This window comes from Denticeps clupeoides, chromosome 1, assembly GCF_900700375.1.
Source record: "Denticeps clupeoides chromosome 1, fDenClu1.1, whole genome shotgun sequence".
In the NCBI taxonomy this organism is placed as follows: Eukaryota; Metazoa; Chordata; class Actinopteri; order Clupeiformes; family Denticipitidae; genus Denticeps; species Denticeps clupeoides.
The window spans coordinates 11,032,449-11,051,514 of NC_041707.1; the positions used below are offsets into that span (position 1 = coordinate 11,032,449).

A 19,066-nucleotide genomic window follows, 5' to 3' on the forward strand; every position below is an offset into this window, starting at 1 on the left:
CCCTCCCTCTTCCTTTCTTGCAGGTGTGAAGATCGCGGTGCCTATCACAGAGCCAGTAGCCATTCCTTCCATCACTCAAATGAATGTATTTCACTTTGGGAAAAGGTCAACACTTATCCTACCCTTTCATCTCCTTAAACTAAATGAGCAAATTTACATTTTAATGGGCAAAAAGTTCCATGACTGGGGACTTTTTTTTTATTTATTCATTTCCTCTCCCATCCGCACTGCCTTCTAAATGTCAGAACAAAATGTAGAAAGTGTTAGTAATGCATCTGGCATGTCTAATCAGCTCTTGACTCCAGCAGTCCCCTCCGTATGTTCTTGTGCAAGGAGTAGCAGGCCAGAACCTTAATGCAGTCAGCCTGGCGTGATGCAGGCCTCTACAAAAATCAACAGAAGCTGTTGATTTCAGACTTGCTCAGAGAGCGGCATTGCTTTCGGAGTTAATAGATTCTCGTTTGCTCTATCGTGCATGTCGTGAAGTTGCAGTCACTGGAACAAAAGGGGCAATTTATGAGATTTTGTTAATCCACGCTTGCACAGTTGGAAGCCAGAGCACAGTGTGACCTCTTTAAATTTAGTAAGTTACACCAAAGAGAAAACTTACTGATTAGCAAATTATCGCTATAACATAATTACAGCTCTCATATCATATTCTTTGATGTATGTTCAGTATATTGGGATAATTCTCAATGTTATTGTAAGGAGACTCAACAATTATGTTAGCGGGCAGGATAATGCCCTGTGTAAATGAATCTAGAGCGTGTAAAAGCTTATTCGCCCTTGGTCGAAACTCTCCATCTCTGTGATGCAGTCCGATGCCCACTAATATATCACAGAACAAGTGCAGCACAGCCACAAGGGCATTTTGGATTGGGAAGCTGGCTGTTTGATTGTAAATTCGGCCTGGCCCCCCCTCGCCGCCCCGTCAAGGAAGTGGTGACCAATGAAGAGTGCATTAGAGGCAATAACGTTGAGCATAGCTCTGACACGGCCTTCAGTGGAGCAAGAAATTTGCTGATACACCTCTCGGTGAGATCTGAGTTCAGTCCCGCTACCTCTGGAAGGTTGAACAGGACAGGAAAGCAGGAGTTGGGCCTGTGGTGGACACGCTCCATCTACAAGACTCCATCTCCATTGGAATGGGAAAGGCACCCTGTCGATTGGTTTTAAAAGGGTCGTTTGTTTCTTTCAAGCCAAGACTTTGCATTTACTGAGTGGTGCTAAGTAGATATTAGTGTTTGTTAGTTCATTCCCTCTAACGTGCACACGCACACTCACTGTACCAGAAATCAATATTGATATCTGGAGCAAAAGACTTTTGTGATGAAATATATTCCAGGGTTTACCTATCAACAGTGTATGGGCATTGTAAAAAATATAAAGCCTATTTATGTTTTTGCCAATGTGCCCAAGCCTTTGCTGGGGCTGAAGTTCCACATTAAAGCCTAAAGCAATTTCTTTGGCTGGGAAGGTAGTAGGTAATAGCTGTGGAACAGTTGGACGCAGTCTTCATGGTTTTTTTTTTGTTGTTGTTTGGGTATGGTACCTTGTATACCTAATAATCCAAATTTCTCCCTTTTTCTCTCTTTTTTCTCACCCTCACACACAGACTCACACACACACAAATTCACAAACACATGCACACATCTAATGTAGCAGTGTAGCTTCTTAATCTGTTTAATGTTGTGTAGGGTTTAAAAGAGTTGGGAGGCTTGCATCAGAATTTCGTCTCTCCCTGGAGACCCTCCTGCTCCTGTGGAATGAGTGCCTCGCCGCCCAGCTCTGTGTGTCTAGCAGACAGAGCATCATGCAAAATGCTGCAAGTCCCATCACAACAGTCCAGATGTTTGCTGTGCAGTGATACTGTGGAGGGCTAAAGCTGGAAAGAACACGTTTCATTAGTCAGTTTTTTTTTTTATGAATTTCCCCCCCCAAAAAATGGAAAAGTGGAAAATGCCCTACTAAAGACATAAATCAAACATAAACACACCAAAGTTTACATAAAAGCTGTAATCAAGTATTATTATATGGATATTGTTTTATATAATTATGGCCTACTGACACACCTTTTCTGAACAACAATTTTTATTCAGCAGCACAGTGAATGTGACGTTCAAATCAGCAGTGGTTTGCTGTGAACTGTGTTGTGTTTGTTCAGATCTGTGACTCTCAATATGAGAATAAATGTTCTAGAGCAAGTTCAGATGAAAAATTCCCCCGGATAATTTATAGTTTTGTCCATTGCTGTCATTCTAGTAGGCTTTTTTTTTTCATTTTTGTTTTCACATTTTCCAGTATAATCACGATAATGGTTCTACTGTCTGCAGGTAGAAAGGTGCATTTGGATAACTATAGATCCCCCCCCCCCTCCTAGTTCGAAACGCTGCTTGCAATCAAATGCAAAATGACTGCCACTCTAAAAAGGCAGGAAAGCAATTTCCAAAGTATACGTGTGTGAACAGAGCACATCTCTGCACCAGTCAATTCAGCCCAGGCTAATTGAGTGGTCTGAAGCCGGCGCTGGCGTTTCTGCTGTTTGTTTTCCCTCTCTCCCAACGTCACTCTCTCACACCACCACCACCCCTAATTGTGGATTACTTCCTATGCATTTTGTTCCTTAATACTTCTGCTCCCACCCTACCCTCACTCAACCAGATTATAACCGATGGCAATAAACATTGGATTTTTGTTTTTCTTTTCAGGAGTAACGGCCTTGGTTTTTTCAGCCACTTCCAGCGAATTCCACTTCTCCTCACATTTTCCCTTCTCCCTGGTTAGACGTATTGATGACTAATACCTCAGTTCGTACACAGGCCATGGTGACGTTTTTCCTTATTTTCCTTAATTATTTTTTTTATATTTATTGTTGTTTTGGCAGCAGCTGAAGGTTTAGTGAGATTATACTCCCAGCTCCCAGTCATGGAACGCCCTCCCTGAAGGATGGCTGCTGGCTACCTGTGGCAGAGCTGATTTTCTCCGCCCACCCTCAACCTTCTTCCTCCACCACCCTTTCTTCATCCTTTCCTTGTCTGTTGTTCCCATTCTCTCCTCCATCACAACATCTGTCTTCTCCTTTATGCAAAACAAACCATTTAAAACATTTCCAAAATGTTGCCAATGGCTGGTGGGGTGGGGGGTAGGGACGTGTGGAAAAAAGAAAAAGATTTATGATTTTATACAGCCTAGACATCACATGGGGTCACATTAATTCGACAGAACACCTGCACAGACGATGCTTGTCGGGGCTGACTGGGAATGGAGTGGGTGTAGGGAATGGCCCAGAAAAAGAAAACCATTACTGCTGTTTCCTTGCCATTGCCTCATGGGCAGAAGTCCATTGCTCAGCTGGCCAAGTGTTTCCCATTATCACTGCTTCCTTTCATTAGAGTGTTATTATCAGCAGCCATTGTGTCAAGAGACGCCGTGGTGGAGCTTAGTGCGGGGAGGTCCGCCTCGATAATGGGGGAGGGGGGTTATAGGTTGGTGCCTCTTATGCCAGGGTCCCTGTAGCCCTTTTTACGAAAGAATGGCAGCCAAGAGCCACTTGGAGAGTTAGCGTAACCCCCGTGAAGATTGGCCTGGGCCCAAATGAGGAGCCACTCTCCGATTATCGTGGCACCCAGTTGCCTCTTCCCATATGACTTATAATATGTATTATGCACGATAATGGAGGATTCTGCAGAATCAATTTTCTGCCTCTGTTTCGCGCCACAAGCTCTGCCACAGAGGCTGTTTGGTAACATTGAGTAAAGAATAGCTCCAGTGTAATGGGGGGAGAAAAAGGGGGAAGTAACGACAGATTCCTGGTTCCATGCTGAGTTTTAATGATTATGGTTGTCATTCTTGGTCCTGAGTAATCCACTACAAGCCCCTTCCTACCCCCCAACTGCTTAGAGTAGTGTGTGTCCTGTCCACGCAGCATGTCTATCTGTGATCTAATGCATGCCGTCTCTGCCGGCAGGTTGTCGGGGGAGAGCCGCAGCGGCGAGAAGCTTCAGCTGACCATGAGCAACATTGACACAGATGTGCTGGAGATGCTCCTGGAGTTCGTCTACACCGGCTCGCTCATCATCGACTCGGCCAACGCCAAGACCCTGCTGGAGGCCGCCAACAAGTTCCAGTTCAACACATTCTGCAAAGTCTGCGTGTCCTTCTTGGGTAGGCCTGCTGCTCCCTTACCTACTATCCCCCTGGATGGACTGAAAGTATGGACTGTTGCATAGTATATTTGGTGACTAATAGTCTCACAAAACTTTGCAGATATCATCATACTGTACTTAATGCTTTTATTAAGGACCATCTCAAGACATTTTGGAGCTTTGTTTTTAGAAAATGATTGCTGAAATATACAGTAATGAATTGTGGAATTATACCATATAGAATATATGACAAATAACACAATACTGGTTGCACATTTGTATTATTACGCAATTGAGAATTTGTGCGTGATATGAATCTGAACGATTTCCTAAAAATATCTGAGGAAAAGAGAGAGTCAAAGACTCAAAGGGAGAATAATGTTCAGAGCTCATACTGCTCCGCTGTATGGTTCTTGACTCTGCGTCGACTTTGGTGAGAATTAGCCGAGTGTGAAAAGTTTGTATAAGATAACTGGCCAACTGTAAACAGTGCAGAAGTCTTGTTGTGCTGGAGAAATCTCCCACCAGGCAGCCGTCATCCGAACTTTCAATCAGTTTCTATTAGGAAAGGCTTTGACACATCTCTTTTCCCTATCGCTCTCTTTTCCCTATCGGCCTCTTTCCCACCCCCGCCCCCCTATCTCTCCTCGCCAGAGGCACAGAAGAGCTGATTAATAGACGCTCTGAGTATACTCAAGTGTAAACACAAACTGATGATTAATGCAGTTATTACCTACTGTAGTTATGGTCATCGCTCAGTTTAAGATTAGGGGAATTTTAAGATTAATCCAGCAGAGTTGACTTTAAGCAGGCCTGGACCACTGGATCCTCTTAATGACCTGCACCAATCGCGCAGCCCATGACCACATAATAAAGAAAATTGCGTTAGGCCTTCACACCTTGGGACGCCTTTATTGTACCCGTGAGTGGGATGTTGCTGGCTATACATTTTTCAGCATCCGGCTCCATTTTAAGGGCTTGCTGCAGAGCTGTCAGACATATCATTTCTTTCTGCTCTGGCGGTGCTATTGTTTATGCCTGGCCTCTGTCGCAAGAAACCGAGCAGCGTGTGTTTCTTTTACAAAAGGTTGTTAGATTCACACACTACATGCCCACATAGGAATAACATTTTATGTTACTTGTTTTTTTTTCAGTCATATGACTAAAACTTCCAAAAAAAAGTTTTATAGGTCAGATTTGTATTCGGTTATTTAAGTCTTTTACCATGAATGTCTAGGTTTTATTTATGAAATATATTTGAGCAAGCAGTGCTCAAAAGGGATAACATTTTCCAAATATATGCGTAGGTCAGTTTCAAGATCATTTCAAGTTCAAAATATTTACATATGAATATACAAATATGTTTTGAAACTGAATAAATTAGATCAGCGGCACTGAATAAATTACATCAGTGGTCGGCCTAGCGGGTAAGGAAGCGGACCCGTAATTGGAAGTTTGCGGTTCAAATCCCCAAAAGCCAAAGTGCCACTGAGGTGCCAATGAGCAAAGCACCGTCCCCACACACTGCTCCCCGGGCGCCTTGCATGGCTGCCCACTGCTCACCAAGGGTGATGGTTAAAAGCAGAGGACACATTTCATTTGTGTCACTGTGTGCTGCGCTGACAATCTCTTTTTTTGCTTTCACTGCACATGCCCACTTATCAGTTTCACAGACCAGACTGACCATTAGAAAAAGCTAGTATTGACCAGTTGTGACACATTATCTGAGGCATTTTTTAGTTAATTTTTCATCTAGTTTCTGACCTTGTTATGACCATCAATTGTTCATATCCTTTTATGAGATAATTTAAGCATATTCAGAAATGTATTTTGTGCACCAATTCTTCTTTATATATAGATGCCGATAAATTAGTAATTAGGGTCACATTTAGCAATGTAATGACTTTGTTAAAATCATTAAATGCTTCAGAATGTGGAGTTCAAAGTGCCTGACCACCAGTAAGTACATTGTCTGACTGCTAAGGTTTTTTTGTGTTCTGGTATTCCTGTCATTTCCTGCCTCTGGGATCTGCCATTTAATAATCCATAAACGCCTCACTTGGTATGAAATGACATTTATTCCTTAAGGGATTCTTTGCTTCACTGTGAGCAGTTCAGTATATGCTACTGCAAGACGAAAGCCAAAAATGTGTTAAAAATAACCTGTTTTTTTCTTTCTTTTGCTTCACTAAAGCAAATATCATTTCTACAAACAATATACACAGGATTTCAATATCTATAATGATGCCATAAAAACACTTGTTTTGCACTATGGAGAACGCAGACTAATAAAACAGTCTGCTTTGGGGTGTCATGCGTAAAGGAGCAACGGCTTTCAAATGCCTTGTTAAAAAACACACACAAATCACAGAGGGTACTACATGCTAGCCAGGCCCTTATGGCTATTTACAGAGATACGCTATACTGCACAACGTGGCTGCACTAATGCTATGCCGAGCCTTTAGCACAAACACCTCATTAAACAGGACATATATTTAATGTCAGGACATATTTGTTTATACTCAATTGTTAATTGGCAAAGTTGGCGGAGAAGAAATGTTTTTGGCCATTTGGTATTCTTGGCCAGTGCATGATTTTGTGCACTCTTAATTAATTTGTGCTTGTAAACACTATATGTAACAGTGTCTCCTAATGTTGTAGAATGTCAGCTTTTCCCCAGGGGTGTACCCCTTTCTCCCCATGAGGCCAGTCCTTCAGCATAGATGTTATATAAGCAAGAAACCTGGGTATCAAGAGAACGTTCAGACGTATCTGTTTTGAAACTGGCACTGTTGACCTTTCAGTTGTCTGAGAAAGGTCTGTACCTGTCTATACGGATCAAAGGTTCCCATGAGCTGCCCACCCGCTGTGTCCAATTGATTCCCCCTCCTCCCTTCCTGCACCAGGTGCTGGAGATTCAGCAACACACCCAGATAAATTTAATCTAGCAAGTCCACGGCCTGACTTTCACAATGTTAATACTTTGTTATGACACTGTGTGTGTGTGTGTGTGTGTGTGTGTGTGTGTGTGTGTGTTCACCACATCAGAAAAGCAGCTCACTGCCAGTAACTGCCTCGGGGTCCTGGCCATGGCCGAAGCCATGTGCTGCACTGAGCTGCACAACATGGCCAAAGCCTTCGCCCTGCAGAACTTCCCCGAGGTGGCCAGCCAGGACGAGATCCTCAACATCTCCAAAGACGACTTCATCAACTACATGTCCAATGACAGCCTCAACACCAAAGCTGAGGAGCTTGTCTTTGAGACAGTAATCAAGTGGATCAAGAAGGACCCTACCTCCAGAGTGCCGGTATGCACAAAACAATACAAAAATGTATATATACATTATAATTTTTCTTCGTCTAGCACTTAACAATCTCTGAGCATGCTCTTCGCTGACAAGTTGAGCCTTATCAGGGCTCTTAGTTTGTAAACTCAATAGTCAATAGAAATCGAATGAGAATTGCTGGTGTCTTCCTCTTGTAAGTCGCTTTGGACAAAAGCGTCTGCTAAATAAAGTAAAGTAAAGTAAAGGTATGAGGCAACAAAAACATTTTTTCTCACAAACATGATGACTTGCATTCCAGATTCTAAAGCCAAAGCCATATTTGGGCCAAAATTGGCCCAAAGAAGAAAATGTATTTTCTTCATCAATGCTTTTAACCCTAGAACTCCCAGAGAGGGGCCTTTTGGCCCTAACCCCCTAGCTCTGAAGGTCAGCTGGCAAGATAAGTAACATAGACCTCCATGATTTATTAATTGGCATTATGTAGAATTATTACAAAACTACTGCTTTTATGTGGCTGGTTTGGGAGTTCACTGTACTGCAGCAAGAGTGCTACTATAAATTGGGCAGAACAGGTGGAATAATGATGTGCTCTATATTATAAAAATCTTATTACTATATACGCCTGTCAGAAAGTTTATGCTGTGAAACATCCACACCCTTTATCGCATGTCTTTAATAATGAAACTCATTTCTAATAGTAAAATCACAAATTTGACTCTTAATTGCCCACGTATAGTTCATTTGGAAACTTTAGATAGCTTTTAGTGAGCAGCTACTGCTGCAGTCCCGAGAGTCTAGACAAAGGCTTCTTATCGCAGCAGCTAGGTAATGCTGCACGCACACTGGAGGGCAGGGTGTTCGTCTCTACTCATTTTTGTGTTGCCCCCATTGCCCCGTCTCACGTCTCAGAAGGTTTGCATTTATGAGCACCCGACCGTGGCACCCTTCATACTTCTGACATCAGTGGAGGAAATTAGAGGGCAAGCTGGAATTTAAACCAGGGCAAAGCCAGAGTCGAACTCATTATTCCAAACATCGAGCACCTTATACTTTTATTCCATACAGTTAGGAGAACACTGGGGGGGACACTGAGGAAAAATGGCCACCTTTTCTCTTTTCAAGACATTCTTTTTGCATCACAAATTTTAGACATGCAGATAAACTTAAGTACTTGATAAGCGGAATGGTGGTAGGATTTAATCAGGTCGAAATAAAGAATGTTTTCTTTCATGCGGGTATTATTAAAAATAACTTTATTTCCGCCATATCCAGACAGAGTTTCCAGATCGTATCAGCACTTTCCCAAGCAGTTTATTACTTTGTCATGTGGATTGCATAAATGCCTTCGGAATGTTATGCAAATTACGTCGCTGCGATTATATGAACGTTCAGCAAATGCACTTTTCTGTTTACCAGCATATTTCTTAGAATACTACCACAGTCTGTGTATACATAATAACTTTAGGCAACTTGTGCACTCCCCTGACCCCATAAAACCAAAAGGCTTCTTTTTGCTGCCTTTTACCAAGCTGAGGTCAGCATGAGGTTGATTGCACGAAGGAGGAGAGGTGAGGGTTTCACGAAAAAAATGAACAAGATCAGAGTAACTCACACCAACACCTTCCAATATTGCTCTCAGCAGTCTCCCCACACCTACAATAAATCTGTCTTCCCCACCCCCCAAAAAAACACATTGGTGTGCTGGTCCTTCGGGAATAGGCTGGAGCTCTACTGAATCAAAAGCTTTTGACTTCTGAAGGTCACAGGGGGCTATCAGCTTTGTTGGCGCCAGTAGCCCGTGTCAAATGAAATATACTGCCTGGACGTCTCTCGGTAGTCATATGACGCATGATCGTTGGAGACTTCTGTGCGCTGGATGAGCCTCAGAGGTGCCGCACTATGATTCAGGCGTGTCCTAAGCAAGACGCAAGTGGGTCAAGAATCCAATCATTTAAAGCACTTATAACCCACATGGCACGCTGACCGACTGTGGCGCCATTACGCACAAATTGAGGTTGACCTAGGGTTGTCTGTTTGTTTCAGCCGTTAAAGATGTGTTTTCCAGTCTGGCCGTTCAGCTGTGGCATGTTACAGTCAACAGTGAATTTTTTTCTTTGTACAGTTTTATATTCTGACAGATTTGCGCACGGATCATCCTCTATCATCCCATTTCCACATTAAATGACTCAGTCAGTGGTCAGTAAAAGGAATGTTGTTGTTTGGATTGAAAAATGTGTTCATGTTTTTGGTCTACTCTGGTCTGCAACCTCACTTCATCTAGCTGTCACAAAAAAGCCATAAATCCACTGTAATAAATGTGGGCCAAATAAATAAATTCATATTGACTGAGGGGGGGTGCGATGCTGCCTGACAATTGGTGGTCAGTATGGGCTTTATAAATGGCTGTGAGGTCTATAAATCTTGATTTATCATTTTGAAATGTAGCATACCCCTGTTCACATTGGTGTGGATAAGAAACAACCAATCAGTGAGGAAAAAGCTTGTTATCCAGTCTCAGCTCTGAGATTCTTACAGGCCTTTAATAAGGGATGAACCCACATACACGAGCGCTCCAGCTGACTGTCTTCCACAAGCAAGGGCAGTGCGTTTTCACAGCATTTCTTGGAATCGAATTGAATTCAGTTTAAACCCATGTGCATTGCTTTGATATGGCATTGGCAAATTTAGTGGCTGGTGTTTACTTCATGACTTTTGTGTTGAATAAATCTTGAATATTATTTTAAACTATGAACAGTGTCAAAATCAGCAACATTCTGACAGCAGCTGGTCACATGACCATAAACGCTGTAATAAGGTGGTTTGATGAACATTCATATAGATTTATTCTCACATTGTGATGACTCTGTGGTTTTCAATAAACCAATCAAAATGCCATATTGAGACAAATTGTGGTGTAATAAAACATATGCCAATAATAAAACGCTGTAATGACTGTAAACGGTAAGTGTTATGTCAAACAGTGGTGTTATGTATTTATGCATTCTCTACAAAATAGTTCTGCTGTAGAAAGATGAGTCAAAATGTGATCACATTTTTAAAATAAAAACCAAATTTTTCTCTGAACAAAGTCCCATGCAGTTGGACAATACATTGATAATCAGCGATGGAACAATGATTTCACCTCTGCTGAACCCAGCATGTATCAGTGCACCCACCGTTCATGACCTCTCGTTGGAGCGCTGTAAAATTCAAGTGCGCTCCTCGGTCATGTTTGTTCACGCATGGAGAAGCCGTGGTGGCACGAGCCCGTCACTCTTGCTGTTTGCGTGTGTGAAACTCTGCTGTGAAACAAGATCAGATGGCATGAAAAGGAAGCAATAGAGATTGATGCAGTGACCTTATGTTTATTTGGCCCAGGACGGACTCCACTGAGAAGGAGACTAGAGAGGAAATCAATCTGAATTTGGCTAAAATGAACTCTGCTGCCCCCATGGGTTTCAGGCTGTGAAATCTCAAATCCGGCATGGCACTGATGCAGTTTTATTTATTTATTTATTTATTTATTTTCACGCTTCCCTTGCTCCGCTCTCCTGTTCCTTGGCCTCTGTCTCAGTCCGGGTTGGGTTAGCATTCGCCGTGTCAGACAGACTCGGCGCAGTTTGACGGAGTGGTAGAAAGATGTCAGAAAGCTCACTGCTTACTCTCGGAGGTTCCACAGATACATTTGGTTTGACTTTGTGCACACACCGCTGTCTTGTTTTCTGAAAGAAACGGCACAGCCTCAACATATTAAACCAAGCGACTAAATAGATTTGACATGCACGAAGGTGTAACTCTTTTATTTTCAACCTGATCTGGAAAAATCAGGCATGAAAATCAATGCAATATTCTAAAGGAGGGTTAAAAAAAAAAACCTCCCAGATTATTTCCCTTCTGTAAGACACTGTGCTTGAAGCAGGATGAAAGGAAATGAGCGTTATTTAGATTGGCAGGATCTTCTCATCATACTGTCACAGCAGGCACTGCTTTTCACTTTCCTGAATATCCATTGAAAGCCTGCTGGGCATGGCGCGAGAAGCTTGATATTTATAATAGTCTTGTGAATACAGCAATTTTAACTACAAACAGACAAATAATCAATAAATGTTGTGCGTGAGATGCCACTGTTTATTCATCTCAAACTCAGACATTGTTGTGTTTTGAGGTTTTTATGAGTTAAAATGTTCTAAGTAGAATATATATGGCCCCATTAGTTTGCTCTGCTTAGATTTTTATTCATTTTTGCTTGCGATCAGTTTTTTATCTGCTTGGAGTAACCATGCAGAAAATAATAATTATGACACCCTACAAGAAAATGAATCTTAAAGTGGTTGAACTGTGCTCATAACCCATTGATTTTCTTTTCATAATAACTGGGAATTATATTTTTTCTGTAATAGCATTGAGATAATTTTTCATCTAATAGTCCCTAACAAAAACGGCGCAATTCAAAAACAAAACCAGGAAGATCACATTCAGTTTGTAGCAACTCAACTAGGAATACTTAATTAATTATGAATGTGTGTGTGTGTGTGTGTGTGTGTGTGTGTGTGTGTGTGTGTGTGTGTGTGTGTGTGTGTGTGTGTGTGTGTGTGTATATATATATATATATATATATATATATATATATATCAGAATATATTATATGCTAGGTCTGTAGGATTTACCTTAGTTTTATAGATTTTCTTTAAGAGAGGTCAGGATTCTGACAAACCTACATTATACCTCTGCTCACTTAATTACTTTGGCTGCCTCTGGGAACTGATTTAATGTTCTTTTTTAAGCTCTTAGCAGATTAGTGTCCGTGTATATTAATATGGTTTTAAAGGACACGGCTCAAAACCTACCTTTGTACCTTTCTTGTTTTTAATCACCATTAAACTATTATCATCCTATAAACTATTATACTCATAATCATTAATTTCGTATCAGTTATTTTTCATTGTTCTTCCAGTAGGTTTAAATATTTGTGGAAAAATTATTGCTTATCTATATCGTTCTTCGGTCGGCTTAGTTGGGGTTTGCCTCTGTGTGTGAGAGTTGTGTATCAGGCTGTTTGGGGGGGTTGTTCCTGAAGCAGGTGCTCTGGAGCCAGTGTTTCATTTTCATGCTCCCTACTAAAGAGTACAGAATGTTGTGCACTCGGCTCCAGGTGCGGGCTCACTTGTCTGCGCAAATGGTCAGCTGCTGCTCTGAAATTCAGGACGACTCTCCGGTATAAATCTGTCATCGTACATCTTGTCACGTCTGTTAATTATAACATGCCTGTCCTGCCCCGGTTCACATGATTCAGCGCTCTGGTGTTTATTTCTGTTTGTTTGCATTTATGTCCATGTCGGTGAGACCCCGCATCGCTCACCCCGTGTTCCCGCCTGAGACGTTAGGGGACGTGCGCCGTGGGCGCCGGCGTGTCGTGTTTCTCTCGTGCGACGGCCTGCTGTGGTCGGCAGGATCCAAGCCCCGAGCTCGACCCAGCATTTCCACTCCACTGATTTATTCCCCTCTCTCCTGTCCACGCCGGCTCCCTCTTTAGAGACGATTATTCCCATCTGACCTCCGCATGAAAACCCTGCTTCACCAGCAGATGCAATCAGGGAGCACCGACTGCACTGGGGCCTGCGTTTGTGGCTCATTTTTCACCGCACGGCTCGTCAGCCATAATGAATCGTCCGTAGCTTAACACAAAGGCGTTAATATAGAAATGACATTGGTCAATCCAGCCTGAGTCCTTTGGGGCATTGTGCTGAAGCCCAGATTTCCATTTCTATAGGGGAGGCAGAAGTGTTCAGTGAGCACGTTTAATCTGTCCTCTATTCACCAGATCCATGCTGCCCATCAATCAGGCTGCAGGCTGCCGCAAGTGGCATTCCTGATAAGGCCCGTCTGGTCAGTGTGTGTGAGCGTGTGTATGTGTACAGTACGTGTGTGTAGGTACGTTTCTGCAGTCTTTCTGTATCTGTAAGCACGTATGCGGCTGATTCAGTCATAAAGCAGATACTTTTTCCCGACTTTCTACCCTAGAGCAGAAGAAAAAAAAAAAAAAACAGCGGTGTGCAAAGCTCAAAATATTTTCAAATTCCATTACGATCACTGCCTGGATTTATTATTTTTTGGGCTGAGAGAAGTGCGGGTGTCCATGATGGATGGCTTAAATGTGTAAATGTTGTATTTACATATCGCAGAATAAACCTAGCAAATTTGATTTTGCTCCGTGGTGCCTGAGGAATTTCTGTTATACGTGTCACTTTTTTTTTTCCAGATACAATAATACAACTTCCACCAGCATGTCTTGCTGTATTAAAATCTTAGAATAGATAACATCGTAAGGGCAGAGATGTTTGCTTTAAAAATGCAGCGACGGATCCAGGCCTCTCTCACTAACTGCAATAATTGGTCTCTCACTGATTATCGGTGTTGAAGAGCGACGGTGGTTGATGGTCAGGGTGCATTAGAACGCGTTTCGGCCATAAATAAATGATTTTGCCCGCACAGTTATTCCCATGTTTGTGTGTATGCGTGCATAAAAACACCTCGTTTGGCTTCAGAAAGGGGAGTTGGGATCTCTGAAAATCCCTCGGCAGGCGCGCCGGGGTGTGAATTTATTCCAGTCTTCTTGTAGCCGTTAAACCCAGTAGTATTTACTTATTTAGAAATCCATTTATATATTTATTTGTGTTCCCATTTTCCACAGACCTGACAGGCTGAAAGCTACTGCGTAAATGTATGGTACCAGATTTAATTGACATGTTTCTGTTCAGCAATATTGGAAAAAAAAAAAAAAAAAAAAAAACATGAGTAGGTTTGGACTGTCGGACCGGCAAAAATAAAAACAAAATAACTCGATTTGAGCGAGATTGCTGCAGGCCTGAAAGGGAGAAGGGTTTGGCAGGGCAACTTTGAAAAGAGGCTATTAATAAAGTACGTGATGGCTAATTCGTTTTTTATGTTAATCCAGCACCTGCATTTCTTGGGAAACAGTGAGGCATGGAGAATTGTAAATATATCTGTTAGCTAAAGCTAAAATCATTTTTTTGCACAGAAAGGACGGAAAACGTCCTTTTTTTACTTGCTTTTACTAATTTTGCTATGCTCTTGTCTCACACTCACACATACGACTTTATTTTTTTTACCTTTACTGCTTCGTTTTTGTTACCTAATACTACCTTTTGCACTTTTGTTATATCTTTTATTAGCATTTACTGTATTCTGCGTTTTTTAGTATTTTGTGATGAAAAATTTGGTCAGCCTCATGACATGGTAGTTCGTTTTAAGCGGGACGCCACACAATGTCCTAAAAAGTTTGCCTTGATTCGGTGGACACCATTGCTATGTTTCCTTAAGTAATATTTTAATATTTATTATGGACCAAGCAGTGAAACTGAATCCTTTCCGCCATCTGGTACCTCTCCGTCTTGATTGCATATTCATTGTTACATAGCCCATGTCCCCAATGCCATGACATTACGGTAGATATGCTCAGTCAAGTCGGGAACAGAGATGCATTTAGATTCCTAGATCATGCATTCGATAAGCCTTGATTTCCAAGGCAGGGGAGGGAATGGTGATGATCCAGTGGGATTTTCTTTTCAGGACCTGCTAGCTTTGGATTTCTTTCTTTTTTTCCCCCACCCTCCCACTCATCCTGTAATACCCTTTTCTCGTTTTACTCCGTATTATATTCACCTGCTTGAGCAGAGTGTGCTGGCCACTGAAAGGGCCTTCTATTGAAATGCCACACTGATAAACTATGAGAATGTATCGGTGCAAATCATGGAGGACAGTCCCTCACTTGGGACGGTCATTAAATGCCACCGGCACGTCCACATGCGTGACCTTTTCATTGTTTACTGGTTCTGCCTCCTATTCAGCTGCCTACAGGTGCTTGGGCAGACATATCAGAACATGGGCTGAGGGCCAGGGCAAGTTATTTTGGGTTTCCCTCAGGCAGTTCTGGCCACAGTATGCACATAAAAGTCCCTTCCAGTTACATTTTTTTACAAGTTATAATGACACAGAGAGCGGAAATTAAACGAAAAGGGGAAAAAATAAGGCTGCACCAGCTGTTGGCCATGCTGTATTGTGTTTACAAGTTCCCCTGAAGTGGACAAAGGCCTCAGTGGAGGTATACTAGAACAAGGAGTGATTCAATGATGGTATTGCTAGTCTCTTCCCCAACCCCCACCCTCCTCAGTCTCTCATTCACTCATTTCATTTCTGGAAAGCCTCACCTGTACAGCCGACTGTTCTGCCTGCTTATTACCCACTGCCGCCATAACGAGCTGGTAGCTTTTGCTGATTACTCTGTAATTGGTAGCTGGGTTTATCATGTGTGTTTACCGGAAAGCTAGGGCCGAATGCAGTGCTGATAAAAACCCGCTGATGCCATCCTTCTGCTCACTTTGAAAAGCAGGGAAATACGCAGCTAATTAGCCGGAGTTCAGACGGCTATGAATGTGTGATTTAAGGCCCAGCTGTATTTATGAATTTATGTATTGGTTTATTTTGACGCATTACTTGGTATTCATAAACACGCCTTTGGTTGGTGTCTGTGTGCTATTGATTTGTATTGATTGTGTTGAATGAATTGCACTGATTTTTTTTTTTTTTTTGAAGTAGTGCTAAATGTTATTCATTTAGCATCCCTACACTGTGTACTGTATGCTAAATAATCTATTTATCCATAAATAGCATGGTTATATACATATTAAACAGAATGTATGAAATATACTATAAATAAATAAATTCTTCAATATAAATTTTCACTATGTATGTAAACTTATTTATATCGTAATATGTTACACCTGTATTATTATACAAAGCTTCCTAATATAACTACTACAAAAGGTCCCTACCAAGACAATAGTTTTTCATGATATATATATGGTTTCTGCAACAAGAACGACCCCAAACATACTACCTATGTGTGTGTGTGTGTGTGTGTGTGTGTGTGTGTGTATACACACACACATACATACATACATACACAGTGCTGCATGTTTTCCAATAAATATGTTTCCTATCTTCTACATGTACAATCCTCAACATTAACAGTTTCCTTGAACCCAGTTTGCTTTGATATCTTGCTGGTGCAGTATAACTATCTATAACTATCCAGGCAATGGTGGCCTACCGGGTAAGATAAGATGAACCTTTATTAGTCCCACAAGTGAGAAATTTACAGGAAGTGGACTCATAATTGGAAGGTTTTAGGTTTGAATCCCAAATGACCAAGGTGCCACTTAGGTACCCCTGAGCAAGGTACTGTCCCATGGCTGCCCACTGCTCACCAAGTGTGATGGGTTAAATGCAGAGGACACATTTCGTTGTGTGCACCATGTGCTGTGCTGCAGTGTTTCATAATTACAATCACCTCACTTTGGCTTTTGTGTCTTGTTGCTGTGTTCAGTCTTGACATGGTTCATGACCTGTTTCGTAAAACTCTACCACAACCTCACCTTGGTAGCACAGTGTGGCAGTTTGAACCCTCTTACACAGCTATTCCTGTTTCAGTAAATTACTGTGTTTCAGCATATATGGGAAACCGATATACCTGTTTGGTATAATTGAATTGTTGAAATGTAATATTTACTTTCAATGCACAAAGTAATAGAGTATTTCTAGCAATCCAATTTATTTAAAAAATATACATTGCATTTCATACAGAATATGGGAATGATACAACCAGTTTTTCCTAAACACTTTGTATGTCTCTCGGTCTTATTCCTTCCTTTAGCATGTGTCTGAACTGCTGGCTGTTGTGCGACTGCCCTTCATCCATCCCAGCTACTTGTTGAATGTGGTCGACAACGAGGAGCTGATCAAGTCTTCAGAGGCATGTCGGGACCTGGTCAACGAAGCCAAGCGCTACCACATGCTGCCCCATGCACGACAGGACATGCAGACTCCCCGCACCCGACCACGCCTTTCTGCAGGTACCTGCAGCAGCTGCATATGTCATTCCGGCCATGCAACATTATATGGGCACTAGATTTACGTGGAAATGCATTGCACCTGATTTGTGTGATGATTGTCCAGAATTATTTCAATGTGAATTGTTTTTCAATCAAAAGTATTGCAGTGAGTATGGAAATATGCCTTTTAATATTGTTCCCGGGTATGTAAACAAGTGCAATTAAATTTATATTAGTGCTGCAGTTTGAATTTGAACTACTGTATGGCAGAAATGATCAAAACAAAATGTCATAAATGGGGGACACAAGGCACTAGAAATGAAAGGTGAAAGGGTGACATAGTATAGAGGTGTAGCAGCAATGTGCCGTCACTAAATTCATTTTTTCATGTTCCTGCTAAATCCTGCCCTGTGTAAATGTACAAATGCCTTTTATCCACCTTTCTTTTTCAACTGTTTCTGGTTGAAAAGCTACCTGCAGTTATCAGTGTATAATGAATAGTCTGAGAGCAGGGCTTCCTGCTTATTTAAGATTTATTCCAGTAGTTAAACATCTGTCACATCCTCTGACTGAAGGATGTTCTCAGTTTTGTGCAGATCTGAGGGATAGTGCAGAGGCGCATTAACGATCCAGATTTATTTCTCCGTAATACAGGGGGACTCCTGCCTACAAAAACAAAAACTGGTTTTTGACAAGGGCACTAAAATCCTGATTTAGGAGATGATAATAAAGCTGTTGAGGTGAAATCCCATTTCATCCAAGTAGACAAGTATCTCAAGAGTAAAAAGGAGAGACGAGAGAAAAAAAACTCAAAAATCCCATCGCCTTCAATCAGAAAGAAGAGTGGACAGATCAAGACACGGCACTTTTGACACTCAAGCTATTTGAGTCTGGCAGGTGCCTCCGACTGCTCCGCCAAAGACCAGACCGGTGCAGCTGCAGCCACCTTCATCTTTTATTCCAGCACTTCCATTTTAATAAAGTTAAAGAGGGACCCTGAAGGACGGCCACGGCTGGGTCACAGTCCTGGCACAGCAGACTGTCAACACTGGCTTTTGGTTGGAGCACCTGCGATCTGCCTGGCTGCCTTTTTAATACGGTTGGCCTGCCACAAATGTGTGGGTTTACATGTCACCAGAGAGTGCGCCGGGTAATCCGTTTTTGTGTTTGTGAGCTTGCCATGTGAAGAAAGTTCCTTTTCAGAACCATGCTGCAGACTAAATCATTTCAAACAATGCAATTAGAACAACATTTAGAATGCAATTCACTGGTGGAGAACATGTACCTTTTGTCCTTCGTTTACTTCATGCTGCTCCAATTCTGTATTACGTTCAGGATGGATATGCTAATCTGTTTTGATTAGACCAGTGGAGTGCATTTACCTTTATTTAGTGCTGTCAATATTAATCTGTGATGGACCAAAACAAATGTTTACCAGCTACACCTGCCAACAACAGTTAACAGCACCACCAAACAACTCCCAGTTTTTTTTCCTTTTGTTTTGACATTATCAGCATGACAAGTATGATAAAATAAGGAATTTCCAGATTAACATTAACAGCATTATTCATTTACCAATTTCAAGTAATAACAAATTGTTTACAACAGTGCATTACTGCTGATAGTCAAAAATATTAGCAAATATTACGTTTCTACTAGCATAAGATCAAAGGCCAGGTGCAGTAGAACAATGCACTGGTGCTGTAATATCTCATGTTATTAT

At 41.7% G+C, this 19,066-nt stretch overlaps 1 protein-coding gene across 7 annotated transcripts in view; it reads left to right on the forward strand.

Annotated features, from left to right (window-relative positions):
• Positions 1-19,066, forward strand: part of LOC114792083 (kelch-like protein 29) — an 81,177-nt gene that overhangs the window by 38,122 nt on the left and 23,989 nt on the right. For all 7 annotated transcript variants that reach the window (XM_028982980.1, XM_028982962.1, XM_028982944.1 and 4 more), the window contains 3 exons: positions 3,968-4,164; positions 7,194-7,453; positions 17,166-17,364. In XM_028982980.1, coding sequence (XP_028838813.1) covers positions 3,968-4,164; positions 7,194-7,453; positions 17,166-17,364 — 656 coding nt within the window. The remainder of the gene's footprint in view (positions 1-3,967; positions 4,165-7,193; positions 7,454-17,165; positions 17,365-19,066) is intronic.